Below are 18828 nucleotides of genomic sequence, written 5' to 3' on the forward strand. Positions count from 1 at the left end.
TTTTCAATGCTGCAAAAAAGGTGGCATTGTTAAATTACTACCATAATTTAACAATGCATTTTTATTTTTATGTTATTAAACTGCCTCTTATTCTAGTAGTATTCTGAATTACATTTTTGGAGGAGAATTTTAAGAATATTTTTATTTTAAGAGAGAATATTAACATTTTAGATGAATATGTAGCATGCATAGCTAATTGCAAATTTATGAATTTAAACTTGTGCATGTGATTTCGGTTTCTTTCTTTTCATTTTTTAAAATGTTGAAAAGTAATTAAAAGTAGTTGCAAAATAAAATAGTATCGTTACCATTATCTCTTGGAAGTAAAAGTTTTGCATATTTAATTCACTGGTAATATGTATTTAAAAGGAGCAAAAAGAATAAAAGAGCACTAGATTTATAACAGCAAACTCAGGATTCTCATCTGTACTTCATTTTTAATTGTGTTTGATTTTCTGCTGCAAGTTGTGTTTGAAGAGTCTGAAGCAAAATGAAGCAAACATCCAATTGTATTATATACACTTAATAAAAGAAAGTTATATGAAGATAACAGAAAAAAGCAATAAAGAAATTTGAATAGGGAAAGCAAAGACGTTGGCTCTTAGAGTTCACACAGCTTCACACAGTTAAAAAATTTAGCTGAAAACTCAAAATATTTGTATGTATATATAAATACAGTCTTGGTTGAAAAAACACATTCATAAAAGAGAAGAATGGTTGTTTTTCTGAAATATTCTTCTTTTCTTACTAAAGGTATTTGGAGAAAAAAAGATTGCTCTTTCCTAGATTCTTTTTTATTTCTGATCCTGCCCTTCTGGAGATACTTGGACAGGCTAGTGATTCTCATACTATTCAGGTAGGTTACAAGTGTTATATAGGTATGTATGTATGTATGTATGTATGTATGTATGTATGTATGTATGTATGTATGTATGTAACATGTTTTTGCTGAATTTGAAAATGAAGGGAGACTTGCAGCCTTGTTGTAGCCTCATCAGCTAGCCATACCCTCACTGGGATTTGAATATATATGGATAATTATTTATTGTAAGATAAATCTTCAATGAATATTGAATTATGTCAGAATATTTATTAGTATAAACTGCTTATATTACAATTCTTCAGTTCTACATATTTTCCTTTAACATGAGCTTATTTATAAGAATAGCTAATTTAAATGATAATTATATTGTTCTAATTGGTCTTACTTTTCTTTTAGCCACATCTCCCTGGTTTATCTGACAATATAAATGAAGTAGAATTCCATCCAAAGGATTATGATCGCATTATGACAGTTGTATCAAGAGAAGGAGAAAAAATCCCTGTAATGTTTTACTTTGTTAAATTAATATCATTTTAATTTTAAAAATAGTTATTTCATGCTCCAAAATTCTCCTGAATGAAAAAGAAACTCATGTTGCTTTGCACAAACCAATATAAAACAAAAATTCTTATTAAGTTACCATAGGTATAAATAATCTCCTTTCCATTATAAGATTTGCCAAAGCATGATTCAACTTTTATTCAAAATGGAGAATTCGATGTTTTAAAGTGATTTAACTATCTTTTAATGACTCTCATTCAGGTGGTATGGAGTAGAATTATACTATTCATAGTTTCTATTCTGTTATGTGTTGTATATAATTAATCTTATAACATGTTCTTTAATGGAATGTTTCTTAAACATTTTCTTTCAAAACCGCTTCAATTTTTTAAAATTATGGTGGATCCCAAAAAAGCTTTGAATGGTATATTTATCAGTGTTTACTGCCTTAAAAGTTAAAATTAATACATTCATTGCTGAATATACCACAATTCACAATTCAATATTGTGTTATTTTTCATCATAAGATTGTAGATAATTTTGATTTTGCAGAGGCCTCACTTTAAGAAATGCTGTTTTAATGAATATTAAGCTTTGAGATAGCCTTGTTTTAATAATATATAATTAACAGCAGAAGGTAGTGTTCTCTGACACTTTAAGACAACATACATATCTAATGTTTAAAATTATAGTAGTAGCTTATTTGTTTTTCAATAAATTATATTGACTTAGGATGTTCCTGCTTTTTGAAAGAAATAAGCAAATCTAGCTCAATGTTGTATCCTCCAGACGTATTATATTCTACACCTTTCACAATGTTCCCTAAGAATTCTGGTAATCATAGTGCAAGACATTTAGACGGTATCAGAACAATTCAATTCAATTCAATTTATTAGATTTGTATGCCGCCCCTCTCCGAAGACTCGGGGCGGCTCACAACAATAATGAAAGCAATATAACAGTAAACAAATCTAATATTAGATATATAAGAAAAGTATATAAAACCCCAACAATTAAAACCATACAACACATACATACCAAACATAAAATATAGAAGCCTGGGGGAGGTGTCTCAGTTCCCCCATGCCTGGCGATATAGGTGGGTCTTGAGTAATTTGCGAAAGACAAGGAGGGTGTGGGCTGTTCTAATCTCCTGGGGGAGTTGATTCCAGAGGGCCGGGGCCGCCACAGAGAAGGCTGTTCCCCTGGGGCCCACCAAATGACATTATTTAGTCGACGGGACCCGGAGAAGGCCAACTCTGTGGGACCTTATCGGTCGCTGGGATTCGTGTGGTAGCAGGCGGTTCTGGAGGTACTCTGGCCCATTGCCATGTAGGGCTTTAAAGGTCATAACCAACACTTTGAATTGTGACCAGAAACTGATCGGCAGCCAGTGCAGGCCATGGAGTGTTGTAGAAATGTGGGTGAATCTAGGAAGCCCCACAATGGCTCTCACTGCCGCATTCTGCACGATCTGAAGTTTCCGAACACTTTTCAAACGTAGCCCCATGTAGAGAGCATTGCAATAATCAAACCTTGAGGTGATGAGGGCATGAGCGACCTTGAGCAATGACTCCCTGTCCAAATAGGGCCGCAACTGGTGCACCAGGCACACCTGGGCAAATGCCCTCCTCACCACAGCCGAAAGATGATGTTCCAATGTCAGCTGTGGATCAAGGAGGACGCCCAAGTTGCGAACCCTCTCTGAGGGGGTCAGTAATTCCCCCAACAGCCTCCAGGAACCGGCACATCACTTCCACTGCTTCGTTAGAAAATAATCATATAGATAGAAAAGCATAGCCATTAAAGAAAAGCTTTTCTTGCTTTCAATTTCTTTTATGTACTTTGTATTTTTCTATGGTGGCATACATACTCAACACCAGGTCAGAATTTTTAAATACTATATTTTGTTGAATAAAAATAGCCATATTTGTTGAATGTATTATGATCTGTTATGTACATAAAGCTAAGCCATAATAGGGAGAATCACATATGTGTTATGTGTTACATATTATTTTAGTTGGACACTCCAGTAAATGCAAAAGGACCTGTAGAGCTTTGGCTATTGGACCTCTTGAAAATGCAACAGTCTTCATTACATTGTGTAATTCGGGCTGCATTTTATCAGATTAGCGATCCAGGCTATCAACTACTAAATTTCCTATATCATTTTCCAGCACAGGTAAGGAATTTGAAAAGTAGTTGGTGTTAAAATACAGGCGTGCAGAGAGGGTGAATTTGCATGCCAATAATAAATAAAAAGCTTGGAAAAAATTACATAATTTTGTAAAGTGTAACTGCCTTATCTAACAATAAATATATACAGTAATACCTCATGATACGAACTTAATTGCTGCAAGGAGGAGGTTCGTAAGACGAAAGGTTCGTAAGACGAAACATTGTTTCCCATAGGAAACAATGTAACGTCAATTAATCCGTGCAACCAAAAAAAAAAACCCCGCAAAAAAACGGCGTTTCGCGACTGCTGGGAAGCCACGCAGCTGTTTTAAAAGGTCACAGCCACGCTCGGGGGCTTCCCAGCAACCTCCCGAACCGAACCCGGGGTTCAGAAAAATTTTGCCTCTTCTTACGAACTTTTTTGGAGTTACGAACCGGCGTTCGGGAGGCTTCTGGGAAACCCCGCCGCCCAGCTGTCACCTTTTAAAACAGCCGCGCCGCTTCCCAGCTGTCTCCCGAAGCCAAACGCCAAACCCGAACTTCCGCGTTTGGCTTCGGGAGACAGCTGGGAAGCGGCGCGGCTGTTTTAAAAGGTGACAGCCAGGCGGCGGGGCTTCCCAGCAACCTCCCGAACTGAACCCGGGGTTCAGAAAAATGTTGCCTCTTCTTACGAACTTTTTTCGAGTTACGAACCGGCGTTCGGGAGGCTTCTGGGAAGCACCGCCGCCCGGCTGTCACCTTTTAAAACAGCCGCGCCGCTTCCCAGCTGTCTCCAAACGCCGGTTCGTAACTCGAAAAAAGTTCGTAAGAAGAGGCAACATTTTTCTGAACCCCGGGTTCGTATCACGAGTTGTTCGTAAGACGAGGGGTTCGTATCTTGAGGTACCACTGTACAAGTAATTAATTTTGTGTGCAGATCTATTTGTTTTTCTTGAACATTATAACTGCTTAATGCTAATTGAGCAAATTTGGACTCTATTGATTGATTTAGACAATGGCTTGTTTTAGATTTGTATAAAGTAAATATGAATAAAAACAGTGACGGTTTTGAAAAAAAAGGGGTGAAAGAAGAAACAAAAATACTTACGTGCAGTAATCATGCAATGTGACGTAGTGGCAGAGATGGGTTCCTGCTGGTTCAGACCGGTTCTATAGAACTGTTAGTGGGAATTTCCCCCTGCTCAGTGAACCGACAGTGATGACTGGCTGGCCACAAACCCAAACTGGCTGTCTTGGTGGTGCCTAGGTGGCTTCATGTTGTTTTTTGCTTCTGCACAAGGGCAGAAGCTAGGGTTTTTTGCTTCTGCGCATGCACAGAAGCTGGGTTTTCGGCACTGTGCATGGGTATACAAAGTGGTGTGGGAGAAAACAAAGCAGTGTGGGAGGAAACAAACTGGCAGTGAGGTAAGCTAGAACCCACCCCTGCATTGTGGCTGTTTTAATTACAGTGGTACCTCGGTTCTCGACCACAATTCATTCCAGAAATGTGGTCGAGAACCAATTTGGTCGAGTACCAAATTAAGTTATCCCATAGGAAATAATGGAAATGGGTTTAATTGGTTTCCAGCCCCTATTTCCTTTATTTCCTATGGGATAAAGATCTGAGGTCTAAGCACTCCAAGCTGTAGTAAGGGTGGGGGCAGCTGCAATACGGGCAGTTTCAGAGGGGGGGCTCCTTTCCTCAGTGGTTCGTCTTCTTCCCTTTAAGCAGTTACACCAACTTTCTCCTTCCCGGCGGTGGTGACGGCAGCGGCAGCTTTCCTTAGAGCAGCAGCAGCGCCGGGAACGTGACATGAGAAAGGGAAGCCACTGACATTCCCGGCGCTGCTGCTGCTCGAAGGAAAGCCGCCGCCACCGTCGGGAAGGAGAAAGTTGGTGTAGCTGCTTAAAGGGAACAAGACGAACCACTGAAGAAAGGACCCCCCCCCCAAAACTGCCGGTATTGCAGCCGCCCCCACCCTTCCTACACCCTTCCGCTCCAAGCTGTAGGAAGGGTGGGGGCAGCTGCAATACCGGCAGTTTCGGGGGGGGGCTCCTTTCCTCAGTGGTTCGTCTTGTAGTTGTAGGCAGCTACACCAACTTTCTCCTTCCCAGTGACGGTGGCGGCTTTCCTTCAAGCAGCAGCAGTGCCGGGAAAGTGACATGAGAAAGGGAAGCCGCTGACGTTCCCGGCGCTGCTGCTGCTCGAAGGAAAGCCTCTGCCGCCGTTGGGAAGGAGAAAGTTGGGGTAGCTGCTTAAAGGGAACAAGACGAACCACTGAGGAAAGGAGGCCCCCCAAAACTGCCGGTATTGCAGCTGCCCCCCCCCTTCCTACAGCTTGGAGCACGACTGGGAAGCTGTTTAGTGGGCAGCCAGGATGGGTGTGTCGGATTCCGACTCCCATTCCTTCTCACCCCATCCCCTCATTTCGGATAATAAACAAAATTTTCTGTGGCTGTTCGGTATCCGAATTTTTGTTCAGATACCGAAGCAAATTTTTGCCGAAAATTTTGTTCGGTATCTGAAATGTACGAGAACCAAAGCGTTCGAGTACCGAGGTACCACTGTATAAATACAGAAGTGGTAAGTTTCAGAATGGGAGGTTCCCACGTGTCCCCATAATTGGAGAGGTTCTCAGACAAGATGAAATCACCAAATGTCTCAACATATCTTTCTTAAGGCTATCCTCACACCCAAAGGAGATAAGATAAGAACCAATTAGAGTTTGTTCAAAGTACATTGCCCAAATTGATGAAAGATGGAAACCTCCTCACAAAAGCTCTTTATTAAGCTTTCCAATTACTTTATCAGTCCTTTTCCTTAGAGTGCTCCTTATTCATTATCCCTGAGGCAATACAGCAAAAGAAGGTTCAGGTTTTATTCTAACTATCTTTGAAAACATTGTGATTTTTCACCCTGCCTAAAAGGCAAAGTCTATAATAAAACCCAATTTATTACCTGTTCAAATTGATCATGCTAAATTGTAATTGAAAACAGGAAGTTTAGAAGTATTTATCATTCATTGAAATGAATTATAAATGTTCTTGTACACATATTATCATTTGTTTAAATTACAGGTAGGATTGCTGGGAATTCAGATGCTATGGACTCATGATTCAGAAGAAGCATTAACTAGTGCAAAAGATGATCGGAAAATTATGTCAGTGACCAATCAGAAATTTCTGGATATTCTAAATACTCTTATTAGCCAGACTACGCATGATCTTACCAAGTTTGACCGAGTGAAATTTGAAACCCTTATCACCATTCATGTGCATCAGCGTGACATCTTTGATGACCTGGTAATATGGAAATATTAATGCTTGGGATGTTAACATACCTATAAAATTGTTCAAATTATGTAACATGTCTGATACTGTTCTTGGGTATAGCAATACAACTTAGGTGGTACATAAGCCTAAGTGCTATTGGTATTGCTATAGTGATTTACAGAAGTCTCTGAGTGGTTTATAATTTTATTTATTGATTGATTGATTGATTGATTGATTGATTGATTGGATTTGTATGCCGCCCCTCACTGGAGACTCGGGTCGGCTAACAGCAATAATAGACAGCGTATAACAATAATCCAATACTAAAAACAATTTAAAACCCATTATAATAAAAAACCAAACATACATACAGACATATCATGCATAAAATTGTAAAGGCCTAGGGGGAAAGAGTATCTCAATTCCCCCATGCCTGGCGGCAGAGGTGGGTTTTAAGTAGCTTACGAAAGGCAAGGAGGGTGGGGGCAATTCTAATCTCTGGGGGGAGTTGGTTCCAGAGGGCCGGGGCCGCCACAGAGAAGGCTCTTCCCCTCGGTCCTGCCAAGCGGCATTGTTTAGTTGACGGGACCCAGAGAAGACCCACTCTGTGGGACCTAACTGGTCGCTGGGATTCGTGCAGCAGAAGGCGGTCCCTGAGATAATCTGGGGCATTATGTCAGCATAATGCCCCAAGCATCTGGGTCCTCAGAAGGATGGAAAGCTGAATTAACCTTGAGGCCGTTAGGTTCAAACTCCAGACTGTGGGCAGAATTTGCCTGCAGTACTGCCTTTTAACCATTCTACCACCAGGGCTCCTATAATTTTGAAACTGTGCAACATTGCACAACATTGGGGACTGGGTTGGAAAATTGTATCCTTCAGTGATGGCCATCACCACACACAATTCTAGTTCTGAATATTTAAATACAAAATTAATGAATCTATATATGTTGTAAGCCGCCCTAAGTCTCCGGGGAAGGGTGGCCTAGAAATCGAAATAATAAATGAATGGATGCATGGATGAATGGATGAATGAATGAATAAATATTTTAGCTGAAATTTTGCAGTAATGTCTAATAGCAACTGACAGGCAATTCATGGACTTCTGTAATTGAGGTCTCAACTTTCAGAAGAAAGTTGGAAGATGGGCATAGAAAATGTTCCACAACATTCCTACTGTAAAAATGAGAAAGGAAATAAAATAGCAAAGCAAGTAAATCCAAACGTTAAATATATTAATTTGAGATAATATTAATTGAAGAGGAAATTGGCAGGGGCCCTAACTAAACAAATATTTTATCACTCCACCCCTGAAATTGACATGCAATAATGTTTCTGTGCAATTCTTATATAATTCAGGCTCCTTTTCTGTTTTGAAGGTTAAAATGCATATAAAATCAGTGACTGACTTTGAATGGTTAAAGCAGTGCAGATTCTATTTCAAGGAAGATCTTGATCAGACATTGGTGTCCATTACTGATGTTGATTTTGTTTATCAAAATGAATTTCTGGGATGCACAGATCGTCTCGTCATTACCCCTTTAACAGACAGGTGTGAATAATTTATTTACATTTAAGCCTGATGGAGTCTTAGTCTTTTCTCCCTGAAACTTCTAATTAATTTAAAGAAGGGTTTGCAATAAATTATTTGCTTTTCCACTCTATTTGTTAAAAGGTTTGTAAACTCAACATTTTAGAAGAATCATTTGTGTGTACAAATATATGCTAAATTTATCTTTACAGATGTTATATTACATTAGCTCAAGCTTTGGGGATGAACATGGGAGGAGCCCCAGCAGGACCCGCAGGGACTGGTAAAACAGAAACGACCAAGGACATGGGGAAAGCTCTGGGGAAATATGTAGTAGTGTTTAATTGTTCGGATCAAATGGATTTCAGAGGATTGGGACGAATTTTCAAAGGTAAGATTTGGCTTATTAGATGGGTTACATCTGGGGTGTCAAACTCATGACGTCATGATGGCATAATGTAATGTAACAGGACTTTGTTCCCTTTTGCTAAACCGAGTGGGGGCGAGGCCAGCACATGCTGCATTCGGCCCTTGGGACCGCAAGTTTGACCCTCTCTGGGTTAGGGATAAAATTAACATCTTCCTACAAAATGATAAGCCCCATGAAGATAGAAAGGAGGATTTGGAGATTCCTTAAGAAGAGAGCAGAGAAAGCAGGGGGATGTTAGCATTCTTCAAATAGCCGATTCAGCATAATAGAAAGAATTTGAAACCTTGTTCCACAAATTAGGATACTAAATAATGGAGTGCAGGGATAAGAAAGAGCAGTTTGGTGGTAGAACCAAGAACCTTCAAAATGAGGAGGATTTAAGATGTTCTTTCAAAGGCTACAACTACTGATATGGGGTTGGACTCAATAGCCTAAAATGCTGTGTAATAAAATGAATTGCTATCCTGTAGCAATTAGTTGCCATTCTAAATCATAATAGTTAAGATGAACCCAACTTTAGAATAGATAGTTAGCAATCCATGCTTTCATGAATATAAATAAAACTATCAAATTACATTTGCATTCCTACACAAACTCCAGGATTTAATTACTGTAAATCTGTTTAGGATTATGGCATATGTGTCATTTTTTAAAAATAGAAAATTTGCAGATGAATTCATGAATTGGAAAAGTCAGTCTGTTCTATGTCATCAATAATTGGGATGGTTATAAAGAAAGGCAGAGAAAATAACCCTGCTCATTCAAGCACATCAAATCATAAATTTTGCTTTGCCTTCTGAGCAGAAAACCCATCAGTACTACTGTAGCCAATGTTTTCCTACTGACTACAAACTAAGGCTAAAGACATTTAAAAGCAGAAAGAAAATGACAAATCAACTATTTCCTTCTTCTCTTTCCCTTTTTCAAGAAGAGCTCTGTCACCCAGCCCCCACTCTTTTTTTAAAAGAAGGCCCTTGAAGAAGGTTCTTGAACTGTACCTCAACTAAGATAGCCATTATATTTCTTTGATATCTAGGAAAGCTCTTGCACAGCACATTATAGGGGTCAATACAGCAAGAAGCAGGTCATAAAGAAAGCTCCAATAACCAGATATTGTCTTACCAACTCTCACTGATTGCCAGTACATTCTTTCTGAGATGTATTTGCTAGCAGGAAGAGGTCAGGAATCACAGCTCTTTTCATGGTAGCTTATAAAGCTTTTGAATATTAGCGTACATGTAAGCATGGATTATATAAAAGAAACAGGAACACAGATTTTATTACAAAGATAAAACTTGCTTTTATTTTTATAGATTCTGGGGTGTCTATGTATGTATGCTATTTTGCTAGGTTTTTTACATATTTCTATATTCTTCTATATCTTTCTCAGAACTCTATTCTGAGTATTAGAATGAACATTGTGGTAGAATGTTTACATAAAGGCAATCACGCTAAATTTTTCCTAATAATTATGAATGGCTCAAAATTAACATATCACTCTAGATAATAATCCTAGTGAAAAATAATAGTAACTTTTTCTGGTTTTGAGTTGTTTTAAAAATATTTGAATGCAAATTAAATGCATTATTTCTTAAATGGGTGCTACAAACTCAAGTGATGGAAACATGACGCTTAAATTGCATCATCACAACACAAATATTGTTAGGATCTGTTGGTTGTATTTGCATTTCAACATTATCAGCAAGTTCAGAAATCACAGAATCTGTGCTGCAACATCACTAGGCACATTTTGTCACTTGGTCCATCCACAATTCTAAATATTGTCTTGTGTCTTCTCACTTCTTTCTTCTCCCCTACATATAAGAATTACGATGTTTTCACCCCAAAAGATAGCTAAGCTACCATAATGGAAGGTCTTTGATTTCCTGATTCTGGCACTGAAACTGCACAGCCTTCCTATATCTCCTCAATCTCAACCAAAGCCTTAAGCATGATCATCTTCATTAGCTAAACCTATGAGTGCAATTTTAATGTCTATAAGCATAAACTTGAAGAAGGTTTCATAAGTTGGTCTTGGGCGAAAACTAAGTGAGCCTCCTTTAAGGGTGAAGAATGATTAAAGCTTTGTCTAAAGAAGAGGAGAAGAGAGAAGGGGAAGGGAAGGGAAGGGAAGGGAAAGGGTAATAAAAAGGAGGAAAGGAAGGGAAAAGAAAGGAGGAATTTAAAAAAAAGAAATATACCTAATTGGTAGAGCATATACTTATAAAAAATGAAGTCTCAGATTCAATCCTTGGTATTTCCAAGAACTTGAAAGTCTGGAGACTTTGTAATGTAATATTCATAATCATGAGTTGAATGGGTTTGAAGTTGCTCAAAACAAGAAAGCTTCTGAATTTCTACATTTTGCTTAATGAATATTTTTCCATTTCCAGACCTACCAGAAAGGAATCATGATCAGATGAACTAACTCTACTTTTATTGTACAGCTTCATTAACAGAAAGTCTGGTGCAAATCTTCCAATGACTCTTTTACAGCCTGATAAGTTAGGGAGGTCTATTTCTGAGATTTCTCTGCCTATTATGCAGTATGCAGCCTATGCCATCTTTTAATATATCATTCTTGAAGCAGCATCTCTTCCTTGCTCCCATCTTCCAAGGTCATTCCCACCTGCCAGTACACCAGGTTAAATATTCAAATTCAATGTGTACACTGGCTTGGTTGAGAACAAAATTCCTCATCCAGTATTGCCTTTGAGTGTTAGCACTCTCCAACAGAGGCAGAACAATAAGTAATCCCTCATCTCTCCTAATTTTACTAGAGATGCAATCTAGCTCTGCACAAATTGTTTCTATGTGAGCTGTAATCCTACACCGTTCAGTTGCAGCTAGGGTGGAAGTAATTGCATACCGATGTAAACGCTCTGCTCTGAACAGTTATTCTGTAAATGCAGAAACAGATTATTCATAAGTCAGCAGCCTAACTAAAAGAGGGAAAGGTTTCTCACTGTGGCTCTGAATGGGGCTAAGAGAGAATCTTATCATAGAACTTTCCCTTTACATCTTTTTCAGATGTTTTTCAACATTTGTGATATGTTGCCTGTGCAGTATTATGCTTGATTTAGTAATATTGCTTCCAGAAGCTATTAAATGGCTTTCAACATTTACCCTACTAATGGGAGACACTACCAGATGATTTGCTTTTTTATGATATTCTAATAACCAGGGTCAGACACTTCATATTTCTTTCTGCATATGATTCTCGGAAAAGAGAAAGTGAAGACATTCATTACAGGAGAGTTGTAATCTCTTAAAAAATGAATCACTTCTTGTTTCAGGTCTTGCACAATCTGGCTCCTGGGGATGTTTTGATGAATTTAACAGAATTGAATTACCTGTCTTGTCAGTAGCAGCTCAACAAATTTACATCATTTTGACAGCACGAAAAGAAAGGAAAAAGCAGTTTATTTTTTCAGATGGAGATACAGTGGACTTAAACCCTGAGTTTGGAATTTTTCTGACAATGGTAAATTTATTGTGATGAGAGTATAGAGGTTCTTTTTAATTATTGATGAGAGAAAATAAATCATACATTTGTTATACAGCTTGCTTGAAAATAAATTAACATTTCATTGATTATTTTGTCTATTCTAGCAATATATTTACAAGTGGTTACATTTATAGCTATTGCACATTTTATTTCTCAAATAAAACTGATTGAGTGCATGCAGTCAAGACATTGTTGACTCTTAGTGACTACATAGATAGATTTTTCTCCATGTTGATCTGCTCCTGACCTAGTCCCTCAGTTATTCTAACCGTGTCCTTATTGCCAATACCTAAGTAATTGAATGGTCCACCTGGCTGCTGGTCATTCTCTTGTTATCTTCCAGCCACCTTTTCCAGGATTAGACCCTTCTCTAGAGCAATGTTTCCCAACCTTTTTGGAGCCGCGGCACATTTTTCATATTTTCAAAATCCTGGGGAACATGGGGGGGGGGGGGGCGCTAAAAAAAGTTTGGACAAAAAAAATCTCTCTTCCTCCCTTTCGCTCTATTTCTCTCTCCCTCCCTCTTTCTCTCTCTTCCTTCCTTTCTCTCTCCATCCCTCTTTCTTTCTCTCTTCCTTCCTTCCTCTCATTCTGTCTCCTCCTTCCTCTCTCATCTCTTTCCTTCCTCTCCCTCCCTTTCTCTCTTTCCTTTCTCTCCCTCTTTCCTTCCTATCTCTCTTTCTTTCTCTCCCTCCTTCATTCAATTTTCTCTCCCTCCCTTTCTCTCTTTCCTTTCTCTCCCTCCCTTTCTCTTCCTTTTTCTCTATCCTTTCTAGTTCTTACTCTTTCTTTCTCTCCCTCCTTCATTCAATTTTCTCTCCCCCCCTTCCTCCCTCTTTCCTTTCTCCCCCTCCCTTTCTCTTCCTTTTTCTCTATCCTTTCTACTTCTTACTCTTTCTTTCTCTCCCTCCTTCATTCTATTTTCTCTCCCCCCCTTCCTCCCTCTTTCCTTTCCCCCCTCCCTTTCTCTTCCTTTTTCTCTATCCTTTCTACTTCTTACTCTTTCTTTCTCTCCCTCCTTCATTCAATTTTCTCTCCCTCCCTTTCTCTCTCTTTCCTTTCTCTCCCTCCCTTTCTCTCCCTTTTTCTCTATCCTTTCTACTTCTTACTCTTTCTTTCTCTCCCTCCTTCATTCAATTTTCTCTCCCTCCCTTTCTCTCTCTTTCCTTTCTACTTCTTACTCTTTCTTTCTCTCCCTCCTTCATTCAATTTTCTCTCCCCCCTTCCTCCCTCTTTCCTTTCTCCCCCTCCCTTTCTCTTCCTTTTTCTCTATCCTTTCTACTTCTTACTCTTTCTTTCTCTCCCTCCTTCATTCAATTTTCTCTCCCTCCCTTTCTCTCTCTTTCCTTTCTCCCCCTCCCTTTCTCTTCCATTTTCTCTATCCTTTCTACTTCTTACTATTTCTTTCTCTCCCTCCTTCATTCAATTTTCTCTCCCTCCCTTACTCTCTCTTTCCTTTCTCTCCCTCCCTTGTTCTCCCCTGGGGCTGCCTGTGCCTGCCCTGCACCACCCAACACGGACGGACAGCCCCCGGTCGTCGGTTCGTCGCCCCCCACCCCCCCACGGAGGGAGATCAGGCTGGCGAGGGCGGTAGATCTGCGTCACCAGCCACTGGAGGGAGATCGGGCTGTCGGGGGCGGCGAATCCACCTCCCCAGCCGGGTGGAGGGAGATCGGGCTGGCGAGGGCGGTGGATCCGCGTCCCCAGCCGCGCGGAGGGAAATCCGGCAGGCGCGCCCCTGGAAAAGCCTACAGGGAACGGTGCCCGGTGCCGCTTTAGCCGGCCCCCCCCGCCATCTCCCTGCGACTGCCTGCGCCGCTGCAGGCGCCCCCCCCGCTCCCACCTCCAGTGCCCTCCCGCCGGGCCCGAAAGGACACTTGCCGACGACGACACGGCCAGGTGTGCCGAAGACGACGACAGGGAAGTTTCAGCTGGGCGGGGCGCTGCCGTGCCGGTGCCTCCGACCTCCCGGTTCCTGCTCGATGCCGCGGTTTCTGGCGCTCTCCTGCTGGGCCCCAAAGAAGGAAGGCGGGAAAAAGGCGCGAAGAATGGAGCTCTCCTTCTTCCTGCCTTCCTTCTTTGGGGCCCAGCAGGAGAGCGTCAGAAACCGCGGCATCGGGCAGGAGCCGAGAGATCGGAGGCACCGCAGCGCCCCGCCCAGGCGGCACACCTGGCGGTGTCTCGCGGCACACTAGTGTGCCGCGGCACACCGGTTGGGAAACGCTGCTCTAGAGAGCTAGGGGTTCCATAAAATACAAATATTTAATCAAATAAGGTTTGTATGATATCTGTTTTAGGAATTTGTTCTGTTTGTGGGTCTATTAAATATTATTTTCATTCCCCCCACCATTACCTGATTGTTTTGTGTTTACATTTTTACAAATAACACTTGATTAATTCTTAATTCCAAATGTGAGGGTCTAATTGTAGTCAAATTTATCTGGAATCTGACATTTTAATCTAATCTGATCAGAAAATCACTCCAAGTTGCAGTGCTGTAACCAAGTTGTGTTGATAGATACTGTATTTCCATGCACTTAAGTTTAGGAAATGAGAAATTTTATTTAATGGGGGAGTGGCTGTTGGCAAATCGCTAGCAACCATGTCTATGTGAAAATCAAATGTTACATCTGAACTAACAATTTTAAGGTTTAGGAAAAATTATAATAAAATATGACAGCAATATTTACGTACATTAAATAGATGTGCAAGTGAAGACTGCTCTCAAATTTCCACGTTGCCTATCAGTCATGTGTTTGCATGTACCAAAAAGTTCTCTCTACAGAGAAGACTTTTGGAAACACCTCTGAGAATTCTTGAGATGTGGCAATAATCTTTTCAAATATATAGAATAACAGTCTCATGGTTGTGGGCATTTCTGCCTTCAGTTATATAAAAACAGAACATGTACATGGAACTACATGCTTAGACTGTTATTTTCCAAGGACATTTTTGTGACTATATTTATATATAAACACTCCTGAATTCAGATAGACCAGAAGGACATGTCTCAACCTGACTTTGAAATAAAAAACACTGTAGCTAACATGATCTGTGGTTTGATATAATCAGAATCAGTCCAACTGCTTTAAATTATTTCTGTTTCCTTTTATTCATAGAATCCTGGCTATGCTGGGCGGCAGGAATTACCAGAAAACTTGAAAATTCAATTTAGAACTGTTGCAATGATGGTTCCAGACAGACAGGTACTGCTCCTACTGTGCCATATTGTCATTCAGTATCAATTTAAATTATAGGGCATCACTTTTATATCCCCAAGCCACATATATTCTTTTAGCCTAGATTATTTTCTTTCCAGGATAGAACAGAACAGAACAATAGAGCTGGAAGGGGTTTTGGAGGTCTTCTAGTCTAACCCTCTGCTTAGGCAGCAAACTCTACACCACTTCTGACTAATGGTTATCTAACATCTTTAAAATTTCCAATGTTGGAGCATTCACAACTTCTGGATGCAAGCTGTTCCATGGATTAATTGTGTTAACTGTCAGGAAATTTCTTCTTTGTTCTAAGCTGCTTCTCTCCTTGATTAGTTTCCATCCATTGCTTCCTGTTCTACCTTTGGTGATTAATTGATTAATATATTCTTTTTAAATAGTTTTAATTGAAAATTTTCACATTAAAAAACACAAAACATAATTTCATTGATACAGCTTGACGCTATTGGAACTTCTTCATTTTACATTTTACTTTTTTAAGGCTATTGTTTTTAATATAAACATTCTTATATCAATTTACTTCTTTATACATGTTAAACATTACATTACATCCATTTAAACTTCTGCAATTACATTTGTTTAATTTTGTTACATCATCTTATACTTTACACATTAATTTTACTTTCCTTTCAAGCCAATCATACCATCTATTCCATATTTTCCTTTCTCTCTCTCAATTCCATCTAGCACCTTTTTTATAATCATTGCGTTCGAGGGGATATTCTCTTCCAATTTTGGGAGAATGTAGTTCTCACTGTGATAATTATGTGTTGAATAATATAGTAAATTTCTTTTGCAATATTTCCTTGTGTTATTCCTAATAGAAACAATTCAGGCCTCATCTCAATTTTCTGTTCTGTTATTTCCTCAATCCTTTTTTTAAAAAAATCCCACTATTTCTTTGCATTGGGACGTGTCCACCACATGGTAGAATGGTAGAGTCCCTTGTATGGGATTACATTTTCAACAATCGCTTAGTGTAATTGGATATGTTTTGGGCAATCTTATTGGTGGTAGATGCCATCTATAAAAGATTTTATATATATTCTCTTTATAGGCGGCTGGCATTGTCAATTTGTTGTTTTCCGCTCCAAATTTGTTTCCAATATTCTAATTTAATATTATACCCAAAGTTTTTGGCCTACACTATCATTGTTTCTTTTACAATTTCATCCTCCATTTTTAATTTTAGAAGATAATTATATATCTTAGTAATCATTTTGTCATCTGTGCCTGTTAATATTTTGTATATTTCTTGTTGCTTATTTTGAAAACCGTGTTGTTCCAAATCCTTTTTATATTTTGTTTGTATCTGTAAGTAAGGTCACCAGTCTTTTAATTCCCTATGTTTGCAATTCCTGATTTGATTTCAATTTCCCTTGCTCATCTAGCAGTTCATTGTAGGTTACTATCTTATTTAAATCTATAACGTTTGGATAAACCATTGTTTCCATAGTTGAAACACATCTCAGAATTTTTATATAAATTTTTTATTTAATTTCCCTGCAAAATTCAATTAATGCATCTCTCACTTTTGATTAATTTCTTAAATCTGTATGATTTCATTTCAGATCATCATGAGAGTGAAACTTGCAAGCTGTGGCTTTATTGATAACGTCATTTTGGCTCAGAAATTCTTTGTTCTGTATAAGCTTTGTGAAGAACAGCTTACTAAACAGGTAATATTTCATTCTCTTGATACTCATATACAAAAGGTGGACATAGCTAACAGAGAGCAGCTCAATCAGAATCTATTAAGTAATAAAAATAAGCATACCAACATAACTTTTAAACCTTATCAAGAGATTCCTGGTGACGTTTCGACGAGGTCCCACTCGTCATCTTCAGGCTGGGGCTTTTGTCCTTGTGCTAGGGTAGGTGGGTGTGGAGTTGGGTAACATCTGGGGTCATTGATGTAATTGATGTATGCTGATTAGTCAATTACATCAATTACATCAACAACCCCAGGTTTTACCCCACTGACTCACCAGGAAGTTTCAACACAGCTTGCAGCTGCTGAGCCAGCACTCCACACCCACCCACCAGTATTTATAGAGGGAAGGCAGCTCAGGTCATGCTATGTTACATAGAAACATAGAAGACTGGTGGCAGAAAAAGACCTCATGGTCCATCTAGTCTGCCCTTATACTATTTCCTGTGTTTTATCTTAGGATGGATATATGTTTATCCCAGGCATGTTTAAATTCAGTTACTGTGGATTTACTAACCACGTCTGCTGGAAGTTTGTTCCAAGGATCTACTACTCTTTCAGTGAAATAATATTTTCTCACGTTGCTTTTGATCTTTCCCCCAACTAACTTCAGATTGTGTCCCCTTGTTCTTGTGTTCACTTTCCTATTAAAAACACTTCCCTCCTGAACCTTATTTAACCCTTTAGCATATTTAAATGTTTCGATCGTGTCCCCCCTTTTCCTTCTGTCCTCTGGATTATACAGATTGAGTTCATTAAGTCTTTCCTGATACGTTTTATGCTTAAGACCTTCCACCATTCTTGTAGCCCGTCTTTGGACCCGTACAATTTTGTCAATATCTTTTTGTAGGTGAGATCTCCAGAACTGTACACAGTATTCCAAATGTGGTCTCACCAGCGCTCTATATAAGGGGATCACAATCTCCCTCTTCCTGCTTGTTATACCTCTAGCTATGCAGCCAAGCATCCTACTTGCTTTTCCTACTGCCCGACCACACTGCTCACCCATTTTAAGGCTGTCAGAAATCACTACCCCTAAATGTTCACCCTAGCACAAGGACAAAAGCACCAGCTTGAAGATGACATATGGGACCTTGTCGAAACGTCGCCAGGAATCTTTGAAACTTACACGGGAAGAAACCCAAATATGCCAAGACCTTCATTTATATATGTACAGTATATGTATATGTATATGTATATGTATATGGTTTTTCTTCTGTCGAAATTGTCTAGTGTAAGTCTATGTTGATTTAGGGAGCCATGCAGTGATGGGCTACCAAATTTTTTACTACCACACTGTGGGCGTGGCTTATGCATTTTCTTTCAACATCTTTCAGTGCAAATTGGGTGCTCTTGGGTGGAGCTTCATTTTCGCTACCCCACTGCGTTCCCCCCCCCCCATCTAGGCAGTAGCCCACCCCTGGAACCATGTCATCTGCTGGTGTTGGTCCACTGTGCTTCATTAAGTCCAGGATCGACGCAGCCATTTACCAGGAGATTTTGGAGCACTTCATGCTTCCTTCCACAACCGAACTTTATGGGGATACTGACTTCAATTTTTCAGCAGGACATGGCACCTGCCCACACTGCCAAAAGCACTAAAACCTGGTTCAATGACCGTAGGGTTACTGTGCTTTTGTTTGCCATGCGTTTGCCAT

The 18828-nt window shown here is 39.5% G+C and overlaps 1 protein-coding gene across 1 annotated transcript in view; it reads left to right on the forward strand.

Moving 5' to 3' along the window:
• The window catches only part of DNAH8 (dynein axonemal heavy chain 8), a 159680-nt gene that overhangs the window by 50179 nt on the left and 90673 nt on the right, over positions 1 to 18828 (forward strand). The window contains exons 22-30 of the mRNA XM_070727251.1: positions 754 to 856; positions 1220 to 1324; positions 3345 to 3506; positions 6560 to 6784; positions 8134 to 8306; positions 8498 to 8676; positions 12012 to 12199; positions 15343 to 15429; positions 17031 to 17138. Coding sequence (XP_070583352.1) covers positions 754 to 856; positions 1220 to 1324; positions 3345 to 3506; positions 6560 to 6784; positions 8134 to 8306; positions 8498 to 8676; positions 12012 to 12199; positions 15343 to 15429; positions 17031 to 17138 — 1330 coding nt within the window. The remainder of the gene's footprint in view (positions 1 to 753; positions 857 to 1219; positions 1325 to 3344; positions 3507 to 6559; positions 6785 to 8133; positions 8307 to 8497; positions 8677 to 12011; positions 12200 to 15342; positions 15430 to 17030; positions 17139 to 18828) is intronic.

This window comes from Erythrolamprus reginae, chromosome 1 (assembly GCF_031021105.1).
Source record: "Erythrolamprus reginae isolate rEryReg1 chromosome 1, rEryReg1.hap1, whole genome shotgun sequence".
Lineage (NCBI taxonomy): Eukaryota > Metazoa > Chordata > Lepidosauria > Squamata > Dipsadidae > Erythrolamprus > Erythrolamprus reginae.